Source organism: Somniosus microcephalus, chromosome 11 (assembly GCF_052327205.1).
Source record: "Somniosus microcephalus isolate GS21.2 chromosome 11, FLI_Smic_1.0, whole genome shotgun sequence".
Taxonomy (NCBI): Eukaryota; Metazoa; Chordata; class Chondrichthyes; order Squaliformes; family Somniosidae; genus Somniosus; species Somniosus microcephalus.
In genome coordinates, this window is record NC_140997.1 from 59,211,047 (window position 1) to 59,237,575 (window position 26,529).

The 26,529-nt window shown below is 44.5% G+C and overlaps 1 protein-coding gene across 6 annotated transcripts in view; it reads right to left on the reverse strand.

Annotated features, from left to right (window-relative positions):
* The window catches only part of snx29 (sorting nexin 29), an 880,052-nt gene that overhangs the window by 117,441 nt on the left and 736,082 nt on the right, over positions 1-26,529 (reverse strand). For all 6 annotated transcript variants that reach the window (XR_015079957.1, XM_086000767.1, XM_086000763.1 and 3 more), the window contains one exon: positions 22,413-22,553. Coding sequence is in view for 5 of the 6 variants with exons in the window: in XM_086000767.1 (XP_085856893.1) it covers positions 22,413-22,553 (141 nt within the window). In the remaining variant the exon portion in view is untranslated. The remainder of the gene's footprint in view (positions 1-22,412; positions 22,554-26,529) is intronic.

Genomic DNA, 26,529 nt, shown 5'->3' on the forward strand with positions numbered 1-26,529 from the left:
TGTGGGGAAGTGTGAAGTTATCCACTTTGGTAGGAAAAACAAAAAAGCAGAACATTTTTTGAATGGTGAGAGACTGGGAAATGTTTGCACTCAGAGGGGCCGGGTGTCCTTGTACATGAATCACAGAAAGTTAACATGCAGGTACGGCAAGCGATTGGGAAGGCAAATGGTATGTCATAGAATCATTATGGCACAGAAGGAGGCCATTCGGCCTATCCGAATCCATGCTGGCTTTCTGTAGAGCAATCCAGTCAGTCCCATTCCCCCACTCTCTCCCTGTAGCCCTGCATGTTTATTTCCCTCAAGTGCCTATCCAATTTCCTTTTGAAATCATTGATCGTCTCTGCTTCCACCATCCTCGTTGGCAGCGAGTTCCAGGTCATTACAACTCGCTGCCTAAAAAAGTTCTTCCTCACATTCCCCCTCTATTTCTTGCCCAAAACCTTAAATCTCAGTCCCCTAGTCCTTGTACCATCAGCTAATGGGAACAACCTTTCTCTGTCTGCCTTATCCAAACCCGTCATAATCTTGTACACCTCTGTCAAATCTCCCCTCAACCTCCTTTGCTCCAAGGAGAACAACCCCAGCTTCTCCAACCTAACCTTGTAGCTAAAATCCCTCATCACTGGAATCATTCTGGTAAATCTCCGCTGCACCCTCTCAAGGACCTTCACATCCTTCCTAAAATGTGGTGACCAGAACTGGATGCAATACTCTAGCTGTGGCCTAACCAGAGCTTTATAAATGCTCAGCATAACATCCCTGCTTTTGTACTTAATAACTCTATTTATGAAGCCCAAGATCCCATATGATTTGCTAACTACTCTCTCAATATGTCCTGCCACCTTCAAAGATCTATGCACATGAACCCCCAGGTCCCTCTGTTCCTGCACACTCTTTAGAACTGTGCCATTAAGTCTATATTGCCTCTCCCTAGCCCTTCTGCCAAATTGCATCACTTCACACTTCTCTGTATTAAATTCCATCTACCACTTCTCTGCTCATTCTGCTAGCCTATCTATGTCCTGTTGCAGTCGATTGGTATCCTCCTCACTGGCAAATTCTGAAATTTTACTCTGTATTCCAATATCCAAGTCATTTATATGTATCAAAAAAAGCAGTGGTCCTAGCACTGACCCTTGGGGAACACCACTGTCTACCATCCTCCAGTCTGAAAAACAACCATTTACCACGACTCGCTGTTTTCTGTCCTTAAGCCAATTTCTTATCGAAGCTGACACTGATCCTCTTATTCCATGAGTCACAATTTTGTTAACTAGCCTTTTATGTGGTACTTTGTCAAACGCTTTCTTAAAATCCATATAGACAACATCCACTGCATTCCCTTCATCAACCTTCTCTGTTACTTCATCAAAAAATTCAATTAGATTAGTCAAACATGATCTGCCTTTTACAAATCCGTGCTGGCTCTCCTTAATTAACTTAAACCTCTCCAAGTGCCTGTTAATTTTTTCCCTGATTATTGTTTCTAAAACCTTACCCACCACTGATGTTAAACTGACCAGCCTGTAGTTACTAGGATTGTCCTTGCACCCTTTCTTGAACAAGGGTGTCACATTTGCCACTTTCTAATCCTCTGGCACCTCCCCCGTATCTAGTGAAGATTGGAAGATTATGGCAAGCCCTTCCACGATCTCCACTCCTACTTCCCTTAGCAACCTGGGATGCAAGCCATCTGGACCAGGTGACTTATTCACTCTTAAGCATATCCAGCCTTTCCAGTATATCCTGCCTATCAATTTTCACCCCATCCATTACCTCTACCATCTCCGCTTCTACCAATATTTTGTCAGCATCCTCTTCCTTATAAACACCGATACAAAGTACTCATTAACTATTCTAGCCTTGCCCTGTGCCTCTAATCATATATTACCTTCTTTGTCACTAATAGGCCCCACCCCGCCTCTTACTGCCTGCTTAGTATTTACATGCCGGTAGAAGATTTTGGGTTCCCTTTTATGTTAACTGTCATTCTATTTTCATATACTCTCTTTGCCAGTCTTATTTTCCTCTTCATTTCCCCTCTCAACTTATTGTATTTGGCCTGGTTCTCACTTGAAGAATTCATCTGACATGCATCATACACCCTCTTTTTTTTGTTTCATCATATTCTCTATCTCCCTCGTCATCCAAGATGCCCTGGCTTTGGTTCCCCTACCTTTCCTTCTTGTTGGAATGTACCTAGCCTGTACCTGAAACATCTCCTCCTTAAAGATTACCCATTGTTCCATTACAGTTTTTCCTGTCAATCTTTGGTTCCATTTTACCCTGGCTAGATCCCCTCTCATCCCATTGAAGTTAGCCCTCTTCCAATTTAGAAGTTCTACTTTAGATTGTTCCTTGCTCTTCTCCATTGCTAATCTAAATCTTATGATACGATGATCACTCGTACCCAAGTGTTCTCCCACAGACACTTGGTCCACTTGGCCCACCTCATTCCCCAGCACCAGATCCAGCAATGCCTCCTTCCTAATTAGGCCGAGAACATACTGGTCAAGAAAGTTCACCTGAACACATTTCAGAAATTCCTCCTGCTCCTTTCCCTTCACTCTAGCATTATCCCATCAATATTTGGGTAATTAAAGTCCCCCAATATCACCACGCTATAGTTCTTGCAAATCTCTGTGATTTCCCTGCAGATTTGGTCCTCTATCTCTCTCACTATTTGGATGCCTATAGAATACCCCAATAGTGTGGTCATACCCTTTTTGCTTCTCAACTCGAACCAAATGGATTCTGTCCATGCCCCCTCAAGGACATCCTCTCTTTCCAACACTACAATATCTTCCCTAATCAGTACTGCACCCCACCTCCCTTTTCTCCTTCCCTATCTTTTCTGAACACCTTGGGGTCGATTTTCCTGGAGCCGTCAGGCGGGGTTTCAGGCGTGTGGGAATCCCGAATTTGGGGGTCCTAACACCATCCCGCCCAACGCAAGTTTCAGGGGCGGCGGGTACCCGCCCCGCACTGGGACCCACTGACCCCAGGCGGGAAGGGATTAGTGCCAATTAACTGGTAGTTAACAGGCAGTTTTTAGCCTAATCCCTATTTTGAGGGGTTTCATGTGGGATTCCCGATGGCTCCAAACTACGCCAGGTTAGAGCAGGCGGGCCGTCGGGTTGAAGGAGTTGGAGGGGTCGCGTTGTTGGTGCTCAGGTGAGTGATGGGTGCATGAGTGCAAAGGTAAGTGTGTTTGGTGTGTCTAAAGAACTTTTACTTACCTGTACTTACCTTAACAGCCTTTCTTCCTGTAGCCGTCAGGAGCCCATCACTCAGCCAGCACTTAAAGCTGAACGGCTGCGATCTGTGAAAAGTGACAGCCTTCAGCTTTGAGTGCTGCTGAGAGTTCTAACTGAGTCTGTGCAGAAGGACTCAGGTTAGAACTCAGACTGTCAGTGTTTCACAGCTTCAAACACTGATATTTCATCTGTCAAGAACTCTTGACAGATGAAATTGCAGTCTGTGACGTCACCTGTTGCTGGGTGGCCCTTAATTGGCTGGCTGAGCCCACTGGGCGGGCTCAACAAGGTCAATCAAGGGAAAATCGCGCGGATTGGCCGGACATCAAAGTAGGCGGGTCTAAAACCCGAAAGTTGTAGTCCCGCCTTCTTACCGACAGCTTCAGGAAAAATCGACCGCCTTGTATCTGTGAATATTAAGCACTCAGTCCTCACCATTTTTAAGCCACGTTTCCGTTATTGCCACTACATCATATTCCCACACGGCTAATTGTGCTTCTAGCTCATCAACCTTATTCACCACACTTTGTGCGTTTACATACATGCATTCGAAACCGGTCTTTGTATTCCTCGTAGTCCTTCTTAGTCTGCTTCTGTCTAATATGGTACTACTTCCTTCTCTAGTACTATCTCCTGCACCATGCCTCAAGCCACACATTGATCCTCCCTATCTTCCCATTTCTACTCTCGCTGGCGCGTGACACGGAGAGTAATCCAGAGATTACTACCTTTGAGGTCCTACTTTTTAACCTTCCTCCCTAGCTCCTGAAAGTTTGACTGTAGGACCTCAATACCTGCCCTCTCTATGTCGTTGGTACCGATGTGTACCACTACTTCTGGCTCACTCCTTTCCCCCTGCAGAATATTCTGCACCCTCTCCGTGATGTCCTTTACCCTGGCACCACGGAGGCAATACACCATGTGGGGCTCACGGTGACGGTTACAGAAACGCCTGTCTGTTCCCCTAACTATGGAATCTCCTATAACGACTGCATTTCTACGCTTTGCTGTTACCACCTGAGCAGTCCCTTGCCCATTGGTGCCATGGTCTGGACTGCACTCCTTCAAGGTGTCGTCACTCCCAGCAGTCTCCAATGCTGCGTACCAGTTTGAGAGTGACACAGACCCCGAAGACTCCTGCACTTCCTGCTCTTCTGGATGGTCACCCATTTACTATCCTGAACTCTCTCTGCCTGTGGGGTGGCCACCTCCTGGAACATACGGTCCGGGAAACACTCAGCCTCCCTGATGCTCCGCAGTGACTCCAGCTACCACTCACAGCTTGGAAACACTGAGCTCGAGCTCGAGCTCAAGCAGCTGGAAACATTTCCAACACACATGGTCCCCCAAGACACATGAAGAGTCCTGAAGTTCCCACATGGTGCACGAATTGCAAGCAACAGGTATCAGCTGCCCATTCATGATCTAATAAATGTCTATTCCCTCTTTCAGAAGCTAATTAGTATCTTGTTTAAACTATTAATTATAATTAATGTCTCTAGACCTCAGCTCTCAGGTATCGCTGTCTCATGCTCCCTCTCTCAGACCGCTCCTTGTTTTTTTTAAATACCAGAACAGCACCACTTTCCTCAATGCATTGAATTCCCTCACTCACCAAATTCCGAGTTTAGTACTCTGTAGAAGCAGTACTCTGTCGAACTGGGCTCCGTGCTACTTTGTTGGCTTTTGTTACAAAGGGATTAGAGTACAATAGTAAATAAGTCTTACTACATATACAGGGCATTGGTGAGGCCACACCTGGAGTACTGTGTACACTTCTGGTCTCCTCACCTAAGGAAAGACATACTTGCCTTAGAGGGAGTGCAGCGAAGGTTCACTAGACTGGTTCCTGGGATAAAGGGATTGCCCTATGAGGAGAGATTGAGGAGACTAGGCCTATATTCCTTAGAGTTTAGAAGAATGAGAGGTGATCTAATTGAAACATATAAAATTCTTAAGTGGCTTGACAGGGTTAATGCTGGGAAAATGTTTCCCCTGGCTGGGGAATCTAGAACACGGGGTCACAGTCACAGAATAAGGGGTAAACCATTTAGGACTGAGTTGAGGAGAAATTTCTTCACTCAAAGGGTTGTGAATCTTTGGAATTCTCTACCCCAGAGAGCTGTGGATGCTCAGTCGTTGAGTATATTCAAGACAGAGGTCGATACATTTTTGGGATCGAAGGGAATTAAGGGATATGGGGATAGTGCAGGAAAGTGGAGTTAAGGTAGAAGATCAACCATGATCTTGTTGAATGATGGAGCAGGCTTCAAGGGCCAAATGGCCTACTCCAGCTCCTATTTCTTATGTTCTTATGTTCTACATAACCCATCAAGGAGTCAGCTGGAAACAGATGTGTCTGACAAAATGCCACTTAAAATTGTTGTAAGGGACCCTGTCTCAGGTCCAGTTTTATTTTGAGTTTTAGTGCAAGGAATATGTCAGTTTGCCTTTGCTATTGCTTACTTATTTTAGAACCATAGAAGTTTACAGAACAAAAGGAAGGCATTTGGTTCAGCGTGTCTGCGCTGGACCTTTAACAGAGCATTATGCTTTCCCTGTGGCTATGTATCTATCTCTGCTTCAAATATTTAGCTATTTTTCCCTTAAAAATAGTGCAATAATCTCGGTCTTAATTACTTCCTATGGATAAGCCTTCCACTTCAAACAACTCTCTGAATAAAAACATTTCTCCCCACTTTCTTAATGACAGTACTAAATTGATGACCCATTGTCACTAACTCTCCAACCAGAGGGAATAGCCTTTTCCTATTCACGCTATCAAAAACCTTCATAATTTAAAAAAATCGCTATTAAACCTCTCTTGGCCTTCTCTGCTCCAATGGAAGTAGTTCCAGTATCGCATGTCTCCTCTCATAACTATAGTTTTTCAACTCTGGTATCATCTATCTTGTACATTCTTTACAGTTTTCTTTAATGGGGCACCCAAAACTGCACATAGTATTCTGATTGTGGCCTAACCGTTGCCTTCTACAAATTTATTATCACTTTACTCATACTCTGTGTCCCTATTTATAAAACCCAAAATAATATTGAATGTTTTTTATGGCTTGATGTACCTGCCCTCCCATTCTCAAAGAATTATGTATTTGTACCCCAACATCTCACTGTTCATTCACCTCCTTCAGTATCATTCCATTGAGTGCATACTCCTATTCCTCTGAAAATATAGTGCCCCACACTTCTCTGCATTAAATTGCATCTGCTAGCTGTCTTCCCATTCTGTTAACCTGTCTATGTGCACTTGACACATTGTGCCGTTCTCGTTGTTGGCCATCTATTAGTATATAGCCTAAACCACAGTCTGATGGAGTGCTTAGTCTACTGTTTTCTAAAGTCTAGAAGATCGTAACAGTTTCCGATATATCAAGCAAGCTGGACATAGTAACAAGGGATTCTGTTCAATCCCTGGGCATGCTATATTGCTAGATATTGTGCATTTAGGCAGCACCTTGCTCATGGGAGTGGTCTTTGATGTTCAGCAGGAGGAAACTATCCGAGCAAGAACCCAAGATCATAACATACTGCACAAACAGAATGCAGAGTAAAGTCTCCCGACAACTTGCCTTAAATGAAACTTCACAAGAGCACTCTAAACTGAACCAGTGTGAATGATTTCATTTGCAACAGGCAACTTCGGTGACAAATTAGGGGCCGTTCTTTGCTGTGGAATTAAACCTATTAAGTACTGGCTTGTGACTGCCCAAAATAATTTCACACAGAGATCTTATAGGCAACAAAGGATACATCCATCTCATTAGCCTGAACTGGATTTGAACCCACTTTGTCAAATTGTCCCCTGACTGATGTATATCAATGTACCATTTTTTATTTGCATTACTCAAAATATGTTACAGTTTATGCATTAGCCATTTCTAAAAAAAAAAAAATTTCCAACAAATATTCCGGTAGTTGGTGTTCTCAGTGTGAAAATTTAACATACCAAGCAGAAATAACCCACACGTTTTTGGAACAAATTGCACAGGTCATATAGACATTATTTCAATGTGAATGCTTGGGTGCACAGCAGGTTTCCAACACATTTCAAACTTAAATGAAGTATAAATCTACGAATGTGAAAAGGCACAAAATTCATAATTAGCATCTTAAACGCTCAGAATAATTTATATACACTACACTTTATTGTATAATATTTCAGATGCTATATTTTTTTTAATTTGCAATATATAGAAACTAATGCTTTACCTTATAAGTACAAAACTGCAATTTAAACTTGGAATTGGTTTAGAAGTGACACATGCTAATTATCACACCAATGCCAATATCCATCTAGAAATTGCACATCATTAAGGTATTATTGCCGGCTTTTAGACATTCCATCAAAAGACAGTTAATTAAGCTAACTTAGATGAGCTGTCCTAAAACAAATTAGAAGGTTAAAATTCTTTACCAAGGAAGAGAAGACCATTTGAGAGCTGGCCAGCTATGTGTAAGAGAGGTTTTTATCACACTACATACATAATCTACAAAGTTAGCCATGACCCCATATTCATGATTAATTTACATTTTTTAAATATAAATGTATCCTTGAACAGGCTTTCACAATATAAAATGTGCGCTTAGAGTAAAGCTGATGTATTTGAACATGCTCCAAATTATTCCAATTACTATGACAAAAACTGGTAATTAGGTATAAATGTCTCTGCTCATGATGTTTGAAGAATGATGATACTGTACTTATTCTCATCCAACAAAATGCAATGGGGTTCTCATACACAATTAAGAACACAGACACATCTGTATTGAATATTGGAAAATTATAGAACTGAAGTGATGTTTCAGGGTCAACACTTAATAGGCTGAACTTCAAAAAAATATATAATTGATTTACTTCCATGAGCTTTAAGCAAAGCAACATTTGGCAAAAAGGTGCTTTATTCGAGACATTTTGTCTGCTTAGTACTGACTGGTACTGTGACAACAGGTATAGGATTTGGAAGTAAAGTTACTTATTCTGAAGCTTCATATTCTTTTTTACTTCCTTATAGAGTGTGTAGCACTGGAAGGTGATTGCAACACTAGCACCTCAGCTAAATGTTGCCCTCTTAGTTTCTTTCATACATTCTTTATCTTAAGGTGGAGGTGCCGTCTTTTGGATGAGACGTTAAACCGAGGCACTGTCTGCTCTCTCAGGTGGACGTAAAAGATTTCATGGCACTATTTCGAAGAAGAGCAGGGGAGTTATCCCCGGCGTCCTGGCCAATATTTATCCCTCAATCAACATAACAGAAACAGATTATCTGGTCATTATCACGTTGCTGTTTGTGGGAGCTTGCTGTGCGCAAATTGGCTGCCGCGTTTCCCACATTACAACAATGACTACACTCCAAAAGTACTTCATTGGCTGTAAAGCGCTTCGAGACATCCGGTGGTCGTGAAAGGCGCTATATAAATGGAAGTCTTTCTTTCTTTTTCTTTCTTAAGCATGATACATAAAGCACATCAATGGGGAGAACCCTGCCCATTCTCATGCAAGCTGGTGAGCAAATTGTCTATTCTCTTGGTCATGCCCAAACTAAAAAAGTCAAAAACACAAAGCAATGCACCTTTAAATTGTTTAAAATAAATTTCTGAATTAATAATACCCCCTAATTATGGTTGTGAACATTTATTTCAATATTAAATGGCAGTCAGCAAAATAATTCTAGAATTGTATAACTTTAATGCGATTCCCTAAACTAATAACTCCAAGTATGAATATTCTGCATATGTGATGGATTTTGGAAGGGAAGAAGTAGAATATAAACCGTTTGATCAGATAAAATAGTTTGCAGAGCTGTTTGCCATGATTTACATCCTGGGCTTGTATCCACATTTCTAACTGTTTCATCTTTGAGTTTCCCAATTACATTTAAAGAATTTTAAAGCATTTTGTAAATTTTGAAAGCACACTTCCTTTGCAGTTATGTTTTTAGCTGGCTGTGTATATATTAACAAAATATAAAACACTGTGTAATAATATTTAAGCGCCAAATCAGGAAAGAGAGTTTTTATGGGACATCCAAAGTAAACTTCAATTAATTCTCCATTTTAAGTAGTCCCAAGCCAGCCTGTGGAAGAAAGCATCTATACATAGTTACAAGCTCTACTTAACCCGAGGTTTATTTATGCAGAGTTCCAGTACCATAATCCAGCCTACAAATGTAGATTGATTGGAGCTGCCCAATTTATAGTGCTAGGCAACTTTGTGACGACACCTCAAACATTTTTTTTTTGCAAGAGTCTGACTCTTTGGAGCAGGTTCCAAAACAACACAACAGTTAAGATGCAACACTTCTGAATAAAGATGGTTTGCTAGTATTAATTATTGTAGTGTTTTGGTGATATCTTTAAAAAAAAATGCGGCATTAGGAAGATACAAAGGCAACAAGAACAAAACTAACCCTTCATGTGAACCTGGTAATTGTAAAATGTGTTGTTGATTTTATTGGTAACACATTGATAGGCACTGGCTCCAGTCCCTCCAAATTTAGAATCACTAGCAGCACCGTACAAAGGCAAGCAGGATTAATTTATCAGATATGCAAGAAGTCAAATCCTAAATTAATCTCACCAATTTATATCAATCTCAACACTGACAGCTACAAATTAATAATCAGCAAGAAGTTACAGCTAAATCACAGTGACATAATTGCCTTTGTAACCTCTTATTTATTTCATCAATTAACCCCATCTACTAATTTTTTGCCTACTCAACAGTGGAATTTCCTGTGGGGGAAATGATACCTGAAATTACACACATTTGTGCGCCCATTTTGCTGATGTCTATTTACACCCAAATTTCCTGGCAATCTTATTAGTATATGCCGGAGCATAAGAATGAGCATAAATAAGCGAAAATCAGCATAAACAACTGGGGCCCAAGGAAAACGGCGAATTCACACCATATATTTTTTAAGTATGAAAATTGAAGTTTCAAGCCATCTAACCATCACTCATGCACATATGGCACAGCCTGTTTAAGAATATACAATTGTGGAAGCTTTTCAATTTTTAAAATGTAACTTATACTGATGCCACCAAAATGCATTCAAAGAAACTGATAATGCAGCGCAGTTCTCAGTGAGGATAATTAAAAAAAACACATTGCAATAATACACCAGAAAAATGACTGTTTCCTGCTCCGGCTAAAATTCTAAGCTTATTTTTACACCTGTTTAAGGGTATTTGCTTTACGCTCCGTTTACATGCGTCTCTAAGCGCAAATACACAGGACATTCCACCCCTCAATGTCTAAGTGCCGCTAACTATGATTCTAAGGTTAATAAACAAGTGTTAGTTCTTGCTTTGTTGTCTGACTTCTTTGATAATTGGCAAGAAAGGGTTAATTCATTCACTCAGTAGTTTAGGTGGATCCTGGTGGAGGTTGGTAGTGTAAATGCTAATACAACCAGAACTGCTTCATGCAAAATAGTTAAGTTAACCAAATGTGGGCATCATGACCTCCTAGGCATAGACTTGGTGATAAACCTGAGTCAGATCCTTGTTGAGAAGTTATGGTAAAGGGGTTAAGAATTATCAGGTGCCCTTCATGAATGTTCTTGATAATGTATCATTCCCATTAGTCTTACAATTCTCAGCCCGGGAGGCACAGAACTAAAATTGGGATTAAGTTAACAATCTCAGTCAGAAATGGCTAATACAGGAAATAGAACATAAGGCATAGGAGCAGGAGTAGGTCATTTGGCCCCTCGAGCCTGCTCTGCCATTCAATAAGATCGTGGCTGATCTGATCTTGGCCTCAACTCCACTTCCCTGCCTGCTCCCCATAACCCTCGACTCCCTTATCGTTGAAAAATCTGTCTATCTCCACCTTAAATATATTCAATGACCCAGCCTCCACAGCTCTCTGGGGAAAAGAATTCCAAAGATTCACAACCTTCAGAGAAAAAATTCCTCCTCATTTCCGATTTAAAAGGGTTTCTCCTTATTCTGAAATTATGCCCCCTAGTTCTAGATTCCACCACGAGGGGAAAACATCCTCTCTGCATCTACCCTGTCAAGCCCCTTCAGAATCTTATATGTTTCAATAAGATCCCCTCTCATTCTTCTAAACGCCAATGAGTATAGGCCCAACCTGCTCAACCTTTCTTCATAAGACAACCCCTTCATCTCCGGAATCAACCTCGTGAACTTTCTCTGAACTGCCTCCAATGCAAGTATATCCTTCCTTAAATAAGGAGACCAAAACTGTACGCAGTACTCCAGGTGTGTTCGCACCAACGCCCTGTACAGTTGTAACAGGATTTCCCTACTTTATACTCCATTCCCTTTGTAATAAAGGCCAACATTCCATTTGCCTTCCTAATTACTTGCTGTACCTGCATGCTAACTTTTTGTGATTCATGTATAAGGACCCCCAGATCCCTCTGTACCTCAGCATTTTGTAAACTCTCCCCATTTAAATAATAATTTGCTTTTTTATTTTTCCTACCAAAGTGGATAACCTTGCATTTTCCCACATTAAACTCCATCTCCCAGATTTTTGCCCACTCACTTAGCCTATCTATATCTCTTTGGAGAATCTTTGCGTCCTCCACACAATTTGCTTTCCCACCTATCTTTGTATCATCAACAAATTTGGCTACATTACACTCAGTCCCTTCATTCAAGTCATTAATCTAGATTGTAAATAGTTGAGGCCCCAGCACTGATCCCTGCGGCACCCCACTAGTTACAGTTTGCCAACCTGAAAATTACCCATTTATCTTGACTCTCTGTTTTCTGTTAGTTATCCATGCTAATATATTACCCCCAATCCTGTGAGCTCTTATCTTGTGTAGTAACCTTTTACGTGGCACCTTATCGAATGTCTTCTGGAAATCCAAATACACGACATCTACTGGTTCCCCTTTATCCACCCTGCTCGTTACATCCTCAAAGAACTCCAGCAAATTTGTCAAACATGATTTCCCTTTCATAAAATCATGCTGACTCTGCTTGACTATATTATGATTTTCTAAATGTCCTGCTATCACTTCCTTAATGATGGACTCCAGCATTTTCACATTTCATACTGGTGCATTTGGGGTGGGTTGGCATCAAGACACATTATTGGAGCAGAATAATAGGAATGTCACACTATATCTGCTGAGTTATGTCTAACCTGGGAACTTTTGATGCTTGATAATGAGCATCCAAAGTGCAAACATCATTGACTGCCCAGTGCCAACATCTCTTGTGCAAAAATATGTTATGAAATCTAAAGCACTAACAGATTAACAACTTACGTGTGTGGGAAAAACAGAATAAGTATTTTGTATCGCATTCATGCACAAATGAAAGATGCAGAAGACTAGGCAAATATCCATTGTGTTTAGAAATGATTTTTCGCTACTATTACTGGATTTGAGACCCAATCACTTGTAGGGCAAATTCCATGTCCCTTGTGCCAGTTATGTATCTATATTTTGATACCTGAATGACTTTTCTTTCCATACAGATTCTCCCTGAGGAAAGTCAATCACTCAAAGAAATCTTTTAAGCTGTTTTTTTTGGATCAATCTGTACTAATATGTTATATATTCTGTGGAGAATATGAAGCAATAAACTCCTGCAGAAAATGGAAGGATTACATTGCAGTACCTGGCTAATAACCATGATTATCCTTCAGGGTGACCGTTATCGCACTGATTAAACTCTGTGCCATACCTTGAAGAGTGCGACTGCTTCCCACCGTTTTGAGTAAATTTTTAATATCAAGAAAAACTGCTGGAGAATGTCCAACTAAATTTGAACACTAAGGGGGAGAAATTCGGTATCGCCCCGTTTGGGGCGCTAGTATTGGCGGTACGCAAAGTTTAGCGCCAGGCGCAATTTATCGCCACCTCGAGCGATATTGGGTTGCAGCGCCCCTGAAGGTGATTGCGGTGCTAAATCAGGCGTTGCACGGTACTCTTAAGGCGCTAACCCGGCGGCGCTACTCAATTTCTCGGCGGCCGGGCGCAGCGCAGGTGCTGTCAATAATCGATTTCCCCGAGACACGCTGGCGCCGGCTAGCTCTTAAAAGGGCGGGTCAATTAACATCAGCAGCCACACTCTGCGTCTTGTAGGCCTCAAAATCGGCGGTGACCTACCTGTGGCGTTCAAAACTTCCAAGACATGGAGAGGGTCAGGCAGAGAGCGGAGCGCTTTAGCGATGGGGCATTGGATGCTCTGGTTGGCGCAGTGGAGCGCCGGCGAGCTGTGCTGTACCCCAAGAATGGCAGGAGGCCTCATCAGAGCGAATACCGCAGAGCTTGGAGGGATGTTTCCCAAAGAGTCACCTCCAGCAGCATGGTGCCCAGGACTCCTGTGCAATGCAGGAAGAAGTTCAACGACCTCACTCGGGTCGTTAGGGTGAGTGCCTTTTTCACAATCATCTTCATCCCTCCATCTGCACCTGACTTTATGGCCAGAGGGTGCGCGAAGCCCCAATGGCCATCTGCCAGCCAGCACCCATGGCCCTTTCTGGAAACACACACGCACATTCAGCTCAGTGCATAATGTAAGGGCTATTCTACCATGGGGGGCATGTAATGTCAGCTCAGGGCAGCATGTTTCATCACTTCCCGTCCTTTCTCCTGCAGGCCAAGCTGGTCAGGAACCGTAGGGAGCAGCTTCGTACCGGAGGAGGCCGGCCTCACCTGCAGACCCTCACAGACCTCGAGGAGCGAGTCCACCAGATTGTTGGAAGCCAGATGAGTGGTCCTGTCACCTGTGGAGCTGCCGACCCCATTGTGCACAGCAATGGTAAGGTCATCACCTTTTTGAACTCTCTCCTTCCACTTGTTCCCCCCACCTGCATGCTTTTTCACTTTGGACCCAAGTCAGTGCATTGCAGCACTCATGCATCCCTTGCTGCCACCCTGTCCTTTCGCTAAAGCCACTCTTCAACCTCCCTGCTTTCAGATGCTGCATCACCAGCTCGGGAGCCGTGCCCTCAAGCTGCCACTGCCACTGCCACGGACTCTGGAGGCGACGAGCAGGAGGAATCTGGACCATCCCTACCACCCTCAGGCGAGCCAGCCCATCTGCAGACTGGGGAGACGACTTCCCTGGAGGGGAGCAGGGGGGAATGCTCTGAGGAGGAACCAACTCCAGGAACCAGCGGGCTGCAGCAACGCAAGGGGGGTAGGGAAGTTCGGGGGCCGTCTCCCCGGAGGGCGAGTCAGGCCGCGAGTGCTGCTGCACAGAGCGCAGTAGAGGTGCGTGCCCTCGCAGAAATGAGCACCCAGGCTGGGCTGAGGCACACTGAGCTCATGGCTGCAGTGGCAAGGATGCCTGAATCCATCGAGACACTGGCAAGAAGTGTCCAAGACTTCGGCGCAGCACAGGCAAGGAGTGCGCAGGACTTCGGGACAGCACAGGAAAGGACTGTCCAGGGCTTCACCGAAGCACTGGCACCTGCCACGCAACTGCTGAGTGCTGCCACGCAGTCACTCGCCGGTCTCATGCAGACGCAGATTGAGGCCACGCGACCACTGACTGCTGCCACCCTTGCTGGATCAGGCAGGATTACCCGGGGCCCTTGCAGCACCACAGCAGGCCAGCAATCTGTGGACCATCCGATTGCTGCGCATGCTGCGGTGCTGCCCCGTCAGAGTGCCAGTGTGTCGGCCGACCAGGGAGCTGCTGTCTGCTCTCAGGATGACAGCATTCCTGATGCCACCGCTGGCACGTCTCCACTGCAGCTGCCACCACCTGCAGGACAGACTGCTTCCACCCATGCACAGTTGGAGCAGTCAGCAGCCGGGCCCTCCAGGCCATCCCTCAGGGGCATCTGCGCTTTCGGACAGTCAGCAGGCCTCCCCCAGCCTTGCTCCAGCCACTGGGGTCCCATTACGGAGGAGCTGCAGGGAGGGAAGGGGCCAATCTCGCAAGAGAAGCAGATCACCATCAAGGGGGAAAGAGTAGAAGGTGCTGCTGAAACGTCTTATTTGTAGAAATCAAGGCCAAGGATACTGGTCTGAATATTAGTTATCTTTTGGACAGTCTCCCAGGTGTGCGAGCCACTTATGTGTCAGTGTGTTAGTTTTGCTTTCTGTTGCCATTGCTTTGTCTTGTTGGAAGGAAGCACATTTTGTACAATAAACAACTTTCTTTATTTACAATGGCCATGTCTGCTATTTACATGCATTTTGCCCTTCACAGGCTTTGGGGTATCAGAACGGTTCCATTCCTGTTCTTGGAATGGCAGCAAGCATTCCATGAGAGGGGCCTAGAAGCGACTTCTGATCAGCCTCTGACAGACGGCCCTTCCAGTTTGTGCCTCCCTCCCATCTTGGTCCTCCTCCCCCTCCTCTGCTGGTGCTTCAATGTCTGGTGGCATTGGCTGGGTACGTAGGATAGCGAGGTTATGCAGCATGCAACATACAACCACGAAGTGGGAGACTCGCTCAGGCGAGTACTGCAGGGCTCCTCCGGAATGGTCCAGACAGCGGAACCGCTGCTTCAGCACACCGATTGTGTGCTCCACAATGTTCCTCATTGCCTGATGGCTCGCATTGTAGCGTTCTTCAGCAGGGGTGCTGGGCGAACGGAGTGGGGTCATCAGCCACGGGCACAGAGGATAGCCCTTGTCCCCGAGAAGCCAGCCTCCTGGGTGAGCCGGGGCCTCGAAAAGGTCTGCAACAGAAGTCTGGCGCAGGATGAAGGTGTCGTGGCTGCTGCCTGGGAACTGCACATTCACTGCGAGGATCAGCTGTCGGTGGTCACAGACCAGCTGGACATTCAAGGAATGGAACCCCTTGCGGTTGCGGAACTCCTCCGGATTCAATACAGGTGCCCGCAAAGCCACGTGCGTGCAGTCAATGGCACCCTGCACCATGGGGAAGTCCGCTATTGCTGCGAAGCCCTCTGCGCGCTCCTGCTGCTTGTCCGGGGTCATTGGGAAGGAGATGTACTGCCGCCTCCTTCTAAACAGGGCATCGGTCACTTGACGGATGCAGCAATGCACCGCAAACTGCGAGATGTTAGCTATGTCCCCAGTTGCGGCCTGAAAGGAGCCGCTTGCGTAGAAGTTTAGGGCAACAGTCATCTTCACAGCCACCGACAGAGATGTCCTGCACCTTATCTGAGGCTGCAGATCTGACTGAAGCAGGTGGCACAGCTCAGTCACCACCTCCTTTCTAAAGCGCAGCCTTCTGACTCCTCTGACATGTTCATGTAGGAAAACTGCTGTCGGAAACCCCTGACAGCGTACGGTCTGGTGTGGCGACGTCTGTTGGCCCTCCTCCATCTGGCCATGCCTGCCCCTCTCTCCCTGCGTCTCTGTGCCCTTTCCAGATGGTTCAGCAGCAGGACGTTCCCCTCCAAAGCAGCCCCCATAATAAGTGCGCACAGAAAGTTTCCCCGTTTGAAATGCTCACCAACAGCAAGGTGATGGTCAGAAGGCTGAAGTTCTTCTGCCAGCGCTGGCTCAGTGGTGAAATGGCTCTCAATGTGCAGCTCAGCAACTCTCTGTAACTCTCGAAGAAGTTGTGCTCCAAAAATGGCTGCCGCTTTTATACCACAGCAGTCCCCTTTAAAGAACGCCCCCCCCCCCAAGCCCGACAGCGACTGGGGAACGTTCCAGGTAAGCTGTCCTCATTAGCGCCAGGCAGAACGGAGGGGGGCGCCACTGAATTTCCGGTCCAAAGCGCCCAAAAGGCGTTGCACACTGAAATGACGTCATGATCTGCCTGCGCCCGTGAGCGGGCGCTAAGATTTAGCGCCGGTGCTAAATGTCCGCTCAATATGGGAAGAGGCGCAGGGTTCGCTGCGCCCGGGCGCTAGTTGGTTAGCGCCCCACTTCTCAGCCACTTTAGGCGCTAATGGGTGGCGCAACCAACCGAATTTCTCCCCCTAAATATTCACAACAGTATATATTATATAAAATATAATTATATAAGTTACCCAAGAGAAATGGAAGGCAGGAATGTAATCTCTGGTGTTCAGATGCCAGTGGGGAAAAAAAATCACTAATGACAGATTGAGGTATAAATTACTTTATGCAATGCCCCTTTGATTGAATTACAGCCTCAGAAACCTTCATATTCAAAATATTTCTTTATTTTGGCTTTCTAATCTCTCTGAAGCCCCAGTATAAGTTTTCTGGTGGTATGCTGCTCACTGAAACTTGTCTATCCTACAAGCCCATTTGGTGACTGCAGATATTCTGTGTGCCTTGTGACTGAATTGCATTTCTCTCCTCTCTACAGCCACTAACAAGGCAATTTCTCGGAATTCAATAAACCTTAAGAGACCCACTATCTGAATGTGCTTTTTCAGATTAACCTATCCTATCACACACACCAAGGAAGTTTAAAAAAAACGATCTCAACTCTATTTCATTCATTTTGTTGCTGATATAAACCTTTGGCGTTTTATCAGTTTTTAAAGTCACGCTTGTTAATAGTAATTTTACTCGAGGGTAAAAGACAGCACTTGAACGAAACCAAAACCAAATCTAATTTGACTTTATCTCTGCCCAGAATACAGTAGTCAACGATTACAAGTCAGAAAGGGACTTGGAGCTTTGTCATGGCCATTCATCCACGATAGAAGTCAGCAATTTTGCCATGTTCTTAAAAGTGCTGCATAAACCAAGTGGCTTGCAACAGCAAAGAATGATTACTCTTTACCTGCTCTTTATCAAGACTTTAATTGAGATTTAATATTAACATTATTCTCCATTCACGACTGGTGCTGTAAGAGCACTATAGAGCAGGATAGAATTATCAGCACACATTGAGGGTAATGTCAGTATCACACACCAATATTCAGCTTCTTTATTTAGAAATCCCCTTCTTTTTTGTTCCTTTCCTGACAAATTTCAGCCTTTGGCAAAGTGAATGATGGCAGTGCTGGGAAGTGGAGCATTTTGTCTCTCTGGGCAAGCATTCTCTGGCCAACTAGTTTGGAGGTTATAGCTCAGAATGCGAATGGACTCACTCAGGAACTTCTAACACCAAGCTCAGGATTGCAGTTGTGTCAGATTTTAAAAAATCAGATTGACAATGTCATGTTAGTGCCAACTATTGCTGAAGCAGGAGAAACTCGACCATCCACTCTTATTAATCCACTCTTCTCTTCTACAGGTAGACTATCCTTTATCCGAAAACCTTGGGACCAGCTGAGTTTCGGTTTTCGGAATTTTTTGGATTTCAGAAGGTATTGGGAAATTTGTCGGGGGTCGGGGTCGGCGGGGGGGGGGGTCGGCGGGGCGGGGGGTCGGCGGTGGGGGTCGGCGGGGGGTCGGGGTCGGCGGGGGTGGGGGTCGGCGGGGCGGGGGGTCGGGGGTGGGGGTCGGCGGGGGGTCGGGGTCGGCGGGGGGGTCGGCGGCAGGGGGTCGGGGGGGAGAAAAGAATATCAGACGGGCCGGGGGTCGGGTCGGGTCGGGGGGAGAAAAGAATATCGGACAGGCCGCGGTTCGGTTCGGGTCAGGGGGGAGAAAAGAATATCGGACGGGCCGCGGTTCGGGCCGGGGGTCAGGTCGGGTCAGGGGGGAGAAAAGAATATCGGACAGGCCGCGGTTCGGGTCGGGTCGGGGGGAGAAAAGAATATCGGACGGGCCGCTGCAGCTATCGGACGGGCCGCTGTATTGTTGGGTTCACTCTCCCGGTACCTCCTTCACACTGCCCGGCTCGGCCTGCAATCTCATACCCAGGAGGGAACTCTGTGACCCTCTGCCCTGCTCAGCGTAAGTCGTGCGCCACTCTGGTCATGTCGTGCGCACGACTTACGCTGAACGAAAAAACTTTCGGTTTTTAGAGGTTTTCGGTTTTTGGAAGTTCGGATAAAGGATAGTCTAACTGTATCAGTAAATCGGTATTACTATTATTAAAGGCGTTGGGAAAATGGATTTAACGCACAGTCTCTGTTATATTAACTATAATTACTTTCACCAAAATAATTTATGACAACAGATCACAATCTCTAAAATCTTTGGGGGGGGAAATCAGAACCTGTCGTGCACGACTCCTGTTCGAAAAATGGAGTTGGGGGGCCAGTTTATGGGTGTAATCTTCTGTGCCTAATTCCCCGCCAAGTGCATCAGCTGCCAATTTGATAGCCAGCGGCTTCCAAATGCCCTGTGCACCCGCCTAAAACAGGCACCAGGCGCCTTGAATATGCAGATCAGGGGAGACAGATTCCCTTCCCTGAGGGACATAAGTGAACCCGTTAAGTTTTTACGACAATCCAGAAGCTTTCCTGGTTGTTTCCCTGGTGCTAGTCCACAAATTACCACATTTATTGAATTCAATTTCACAACCTGCCATGGTTGGATTTGAATTTCTGATGTCTTGGTTTTCTAATTCAGCACCATAACCATTTAGATTACTGCACCGTCTGTGAAATAACAAATGTGAGGTGTTTTAATTTCTTACACAATGGACAATCTTGTAATAAAGATGTTTTAAACTACTATATTTTTCAAAAAGCTTTTCCTTTTAATGTTCTACTTGTACGGATTTCTGAAAATGCAATAATTCAGCTCCTACAGAGCTAGATCAAGTGCTCTAATTAATTTTTTTAAGAGCAATATATGCAGCATATTGATGCTGATGACCATCAGTAGCAAACATTCCTTCAACCTGCTCTCACCATAGAATTAAAACACAATATGAATGGTAAGTGGGAGATTGCTAGCATTACCTAGAGGTTAGAATGAAGACTAAATACTCCGCTGGAATGTCAATCTAATGGAAGAAGGAACTAACCAAGAAATTGTAGCTGTGCATTGAATAATGTTACCTTTGAGCACTGACTGAGCGATATACAAATAATGGTGGGCACTTTACAGGGTTTGTTTGGAAACAACAGTGAGTCCATTCTATGAAAAATACATTTTCAAAGGAAATGTGTTTTATCAGGCCTGTTTGGCTATCACTCTAATAGACCTACACACACACACACACACTAGTAAATCTCCCATGGCATTGCTCACGGGGAAATCAGATAATATGTTGCTTTATACGGACAGATGCATTATGCCATGTAATGTATTATTATGCTGCTGAGCTGAATCAGCGTTTCTTTAAGTCCACAAAATCTAATTGATAAGAACACATGGATGAGGTCATTAAAGAATAACTGCTGTTCAGGCTGGAGATCAAAATGCTGGCTTTATTTGTGGGAAGGTTAATTAAGAGCCCGCACCTATTGTGCCGCTTGTATGCTCTGGTTCTGGACAGTTTTTATAAATATTCCCTGCCTGTCTTTACTTCTTCACATTTTTTTTTGCAGTTTGTGACATCAGAAGTGTGACAGACAGGATGTGCACACATATGTAAAGTTTTTACAATGTAATTGGAAAATCTCCCCATCGCTGCTCATGATACGTTAGAGGATGTGTGGTTTTACAAGAATAGGACCATTATATCGTGTAAAACACAATGTATTATTCTGCTTCTAAAGTTTAGGGGTGTGCCTTTTTAATGCTACGAAGTCTAATGGAGGGGGGAAGTTAAAACAAAGATTAATTAAGAGTCTGCCGATATTGCGCTCCTCATAATGTCTGCGGATTACAAATGATTATCGTTGTTTTGTCTCTCAATTAAAAAAAAAATTATGACACAGGAACGTACGTTAGATATTGTGTGACATCTAAAGTAAATGCACTTGGAACGTTCTTTTTATAGATACGTGCTAAAAGGATCTTCTCCACTGCAGTTTCTTAGAGATGGTTGTAAAGATTGTCTAGCTTTATTTAAGTCATAAATTAAGATTTCTAAACTCATAAGTAGAAAATTAACACAAATATGCAAATTAACATTGACATTCTTTATCCAGCTGTTCATCAGTGTAGTAGAATCTGTCTTCAATTTTTGTCTGGAATGCAGTCAATGCTATATTCAGCTGGTTGATGACAGTTAATATTTACAGCACTGTGGACAAAGTGCCAAAGACTGCACTTACAGTCTTCTGATAAATGGCAAAAAGATGGAGCGCTGATGCTAGAAGACTAAGTTACTGATCTGTAGTGGCCTGAGTGTTGTTAACAGGTTTGACTAGGAATCGTCCTGCTATTAAGATTTTTATTTACTCATTCAGATTCCAAGTTACGTGAAAAGACATTTTCACAAATAAAGGTATTTTCTTTACAAAAAGGCTATGAATCCTCAGCACCCCCCACCGCTTCCTCCCCACCCCCATCAAGATTCTTGACAGATCGCAAGTTCTGGGTTTTCGCGCTTGCGAACCTCGTACACGGCTGTAGGGGCCACAAATTACAGCCCAATAAAGCAAATATATAGAAAGCAGAGTTGTGGGAGTTAATTAAGACAATGCTACATGCTCTTAAGCAGTTTCACAAGTTGATTATCAAAGGTGTCACAGTCTGATAACGATTTATCCAATTTGTTACCATCCACCAGTGTTACTTTACCACAGGAATAATTTCTTAGCTGTGTTATAGGAGAAAATGACAGGCTACGCTTTAATGTTTTGTTCAGCCAACAGTGATTCATTATTTTGTCCCTTTTTACCTCGCTTAATATCGACATAAATGATTTTCCACCAGTTTTATTCTGGTATTATGAATGAGATTGTCACCACAGAAATGTTGCTTGCGTTTTCCTTTAACTATAGTGGTGAACATACAACACTGTCACTCCATCAGCATCATGATAATATCACAGCGTGTCATGAGTGTGACAGCATGGTGATGAAATTGACCTCAATCTCTTTCAGGCTGTTCGCTTCCTTCGCCCTTCAAAATGGCAGTAATCCCCTTTAAACTGTAATAATAGTGGCTGGTAGCAAAATATTGCATTAGAACACCCCCTGAAAAGAAAATTAAGTTTGTTGTATTTGGATCACCTATAATTTTGTTTAATTGTAGAAGTCTTCAATGAGTACAAAAAACCAACACATTTTGCCAAAACTGAGTTCAAAACTAATACAAAAAATAGTTTTATAGCAAACAATTATCTTCCTATTTCTGTTGAAAAAGCTACTCTCATTTCCACATAGGTTTGCTGCACCCTTGAGTTTAACACGAGTTTTATCTACAATATAATGGGAAAGTTCCAATGAAAATACCAGTACGTGAACTAATACTTTAATGATATTCAAATATTGGAAAATCAGCAATGTTTAATTTTTTAATGGTAAAATGTGCATATTTCTACAAAATCTGTAACATACCTTGTTTCCAATAGCTTTTTTAGGTGGAAAATGAAAGGTGTTCACTGAAGGGAACTTGGTCCGTAGCCTGTTGTGCAGTGCTCTGAATTCAGTGTATCTCCTGTACACATTCCATTCATCATCTTTGATCCGGATGTAAACCTGCCATTACATAAAGCAAAATGGTAAATACTCATGTAGATGCTTACAGAGATAATTTTCTGCTACCCAATTACTAATGGTTTGTAAAAGCATGAAGCTCCCATCTTCAATCATGAAGAACCTGAGCACAAGGGGATCACAGATAATTTATCACTTTCCAATGCACGCACCACCAAGCTGTTATCAAGGACAATAGCCTACACTCTCTAATACAAAAAGAAAAAAAGAAAATACTGCAGATGCTGGAAATCTGAAATAAAAACAGAAAATGCTGGAGATACTCAGCAGGTCAGGCAGCATCTGTGAAGAGAGAAACAGAGTTACGTTTCAGGTCGATGACCTTTCGTCAGAACTGGAAAAAAGCAGGAAATGGAACAGATTTTTAAGCAAGTGTAGGAGCTGGGAAAGGGGGGAGGGGATGAAAGAACAAAAGGGAAGGTCTGGGATAGGATAGAAGGCAGGAGAGGTTAAGAGACATCAAGAGATATTCAAGGCAAAAGGAGATGGTAATGGGACAGGTTAAGAAACAAAAGATGGCTCTAGGTGAAGTGTAAATTGCGCTGGCAGAATGAAAGACAGCTGCCATGTGGGAGAGAAGAAAAGAAAACACAAACAAAAAATAAGTGTGGGGGAAAAAAAGATAGGGACCAAGGTGATGATCTGAAATTGTTGAACTCTATGTTGAGTCCAAAAGGCTGTAAAGTGCCTAATCGAAAGATGAGGTGCTATTCCTCGAGCTTATGTTGAGCTTCCATGGAACAATGCAAGAGGCCGAGGACGGTGAGGTCTGAGTGGGAGTGAAGCGGAGAATTAAAGTGACAGGCGACCGGAAGCTCGGGGTCCCCCTTACGGACTGAACGGAGGTGTTCCGCAAAGCGGTCACCCAATCTGCGTTTGGTCTCCCCAATGTAGAGGAGACCGCATCGTGAGCAGCGAATACAGTATACTAAATTGTAAGAAGTACAAGTAAATCGCTGTTTCACCTGGAAGGGGTGTTTGGGGCCCTGCCTTCTATCCTATCACAGACCTTCCCTTTTGTTCTTCCATCCCCTACCCCCTTTCCCAGCTCCTACATTGGCTTAAAAATCTGTTCCATTTCCTTCTTTTTTCCAGTTCTGACAAAAGGTCATCGACCTGAAACGTAATTCTGTTTCTCTCTTCACAGATGCTGCCTGACCCGCTGAGTATCTCCAGCATTTTCTGTTTTTATTTTATATTAGCCTACACTCTCTATATTGGCGTACAATCTTATTAAAGATAATGGAAATTGACACCCAGTGTAGAAGACAGTTTTAAAGGCTTTCCACCATCTTGCATTCAAAATTTAAAGATAATGGCTCATACATAAAAAAACTGGAATTGTTGAATGATTAACACTTTTAAATAGGCATTTTTCAATTTCATGAAACTACCAAATGGCACTGCATTTCAAAATGTTAACATCTCAGCTTCTTACAGTAAAATGAGTTATAGTTGCATTCTTGTGAACATTCTACTTTAACAGTAGACACAGTGTTAAATTTAACAGTGTGAAATTAAAGGCAATAGATTTTAAAGCTCCAAATAAAGTAGTCTGTGTCTATTACGAAGTGAACCATTGTCCCTGATATTTACTGGGGCAGGGTTTCGTAGCCGCGGGGAGGAGTTATGGTCGGGAAACCTGGAAGAGCGTTGTTTCCCCAAATGCGGTGAAGTTTTAACTCCACAGCATGTGTGTTTTATTTTATAAACAGATTTCCCACCTGGAAGCCAGCTTGATTGATAGACTTGGCTGCCAGTTGAATGAGGAAGGCTCCGGGAAAGGCTGCAGCCCAGGAACAGGCAAGTTTCGTGGTTGTAGGGAGTAGAGATCACGGTGGGGGTCGTAGAGCATGGTGGGGGGGGGTGGGTTCAGGGAGATCGCGGGGGGGGGGGGTGCTAGTAGGTGGTGGTCTGTGGAGGTGGGGGGGGGTTGTTTACAGGTTTGCTTGTTGGGCCAGGTGGAAACATTCCTGCTCCTCCTGGCCCACAAGCAGTGCTGCAAAGGCACTTACTTCATGGTCCTTTTACTTGCCGGGTTTCCCGAGGCCGGGGAAAACTGACACACAGTAGTTAAAAATAGAAACCTTGTAAAAATGAAGGCACAAATCCTCCTTAAAACATTCCAACGACCAACCCGTCCCTGACAGTGGATTGGTTGCCCATCCCTCGTCCCACCTCCGTTAAAACCGGAAGTGGGCAGTTTCGAGGCGGCTTGGGTTCCTGTTTCAGATTTTCAACATTTAACTTCCCACCCGAACCAAACCCATCTGTTTTTGGGGGTTGAAGTTACCGCCATTAACTCTGCCATTTGCAATTATTTAAAATGAATCTTATGGCACTGACAGATGACTGTTGTGAAATTGTTTAAATTGCTATTGGTTACTGAATGTGGCATATTCTGCTCCAATGGGGAGAATTTTGCAACAGCAGCCTGTCTGGCTTCACCATCTCCAAAACTTACTATATTACAGCTGTTGCCACAATAACAACTGCTTTTCAGACCTCTATCACTTACAACAATATTGTGGCACAGCCACCAAGGAATTCTTATACGAATGTATATAATTGCCTTTAAATCTGTATTCTTTCGCTGTATGTAAATAGCGCGGTCTCTAAAGGGTTAAGACCGAACGCGATGACGTCATCACGTGGGTCACGTGACGTTCCCAATGGCGGGAAATATGATGACGTCATGATGTCGGACTGAGGGGCCTCCCCTTCTCAGTCCTCGTGGAGCCAGCATTAAGCAAGCACCTGTTGATTTGTTCTCCTGCGTTTTTGTTTGTTACTTCTACCAGTTTGCATTAAACATCGTTTTGGTTAGCTGATTAACTCACCCTCAGTATTTTCATCAGGAATTTACCAATTCCTACAGTGGTGACCCCGAATCTTCGCAGATGATCTTCGCGGAGGAAGCGAGACGCAGTGACATGATGGAAGCAAATGCAGTGGCTTTGAAGCTCCCGCAGTTTTGGGAACAACAGGCGGCCTCCTGGTTCATGCAAGCAGAGGCTCAGTTCGAACTTCGGAACATAGTGCAGGATCAGACCCGTTACCTCTACATGGTCTCCGCACTCGACAGCTCCACAGCTTCGAGGATCATCAGCCTGCTGGAAAACCCCCCGGCGGACAGCAGGTACGACACCCTTAAGGCGCGGCTTATCCAGGTATTTGGCCTCACAAAGTCAGAACGCGCACGGCGGTTACTCACGCTGCCCGGGTTAGGCGACTCCAAGCCGTCAGAGTTAATGAGCCAGATGCTCACACTCCTTGGTTCAGAACCGCAATGTTTCCTCTTTCGGGAATTGTTCCTGAGCCAATTGCCCGAGCAGGTGCAAGCGGCCCTCGCGAGGTCGGACGCTGCGGATTGTGTGGCGCTGGCCGCCGAGGCCGACACAATTTACGCCGTCATGCAACAAAACTGCGCCACCACGAGGCAACCCGCCCAGAAGGGCCCCGCCCTGATGCCTCCACCATCCGGTTGGTGTTATTACCACGCCCGTTTCGGCCCGAAGGCCCGATGCTGCTGCCCTCCCTGCGGGTTCAAGCCTAAAGCAACGAAGACACACAAGCACCAACAGCGTGACGGGAAAACCGAACCTGAAGTAGGCCCCACGGCCGCGATGGCGATTCCGGGAAGCTATTATATATCACCGATTCCATCTCAGGCCAGCGGTGCTTATGCGACACGGGAGCGCAGTGTAGTATCCTTCCCGCCTCGGTCCTCGACATCCGGGCTGGGAGGTGCGGTTGTCCCCTCCAAGCTGCCAACGGCGGTGCTATTCATACATTTGGGAAACGGCGGGCCCAGGTGTGTTTCGGCGGTCAGCACTTCCAATGGGAGTTTATCACCGCCAAAATTTCGCAAGCGATCCTCGGCGCCGATTTTTTATGCGCCAACAGTTTGTCGGTCGATTTAAAAAATCGTCGGCTGATCAACGCCACCACGTCCAAC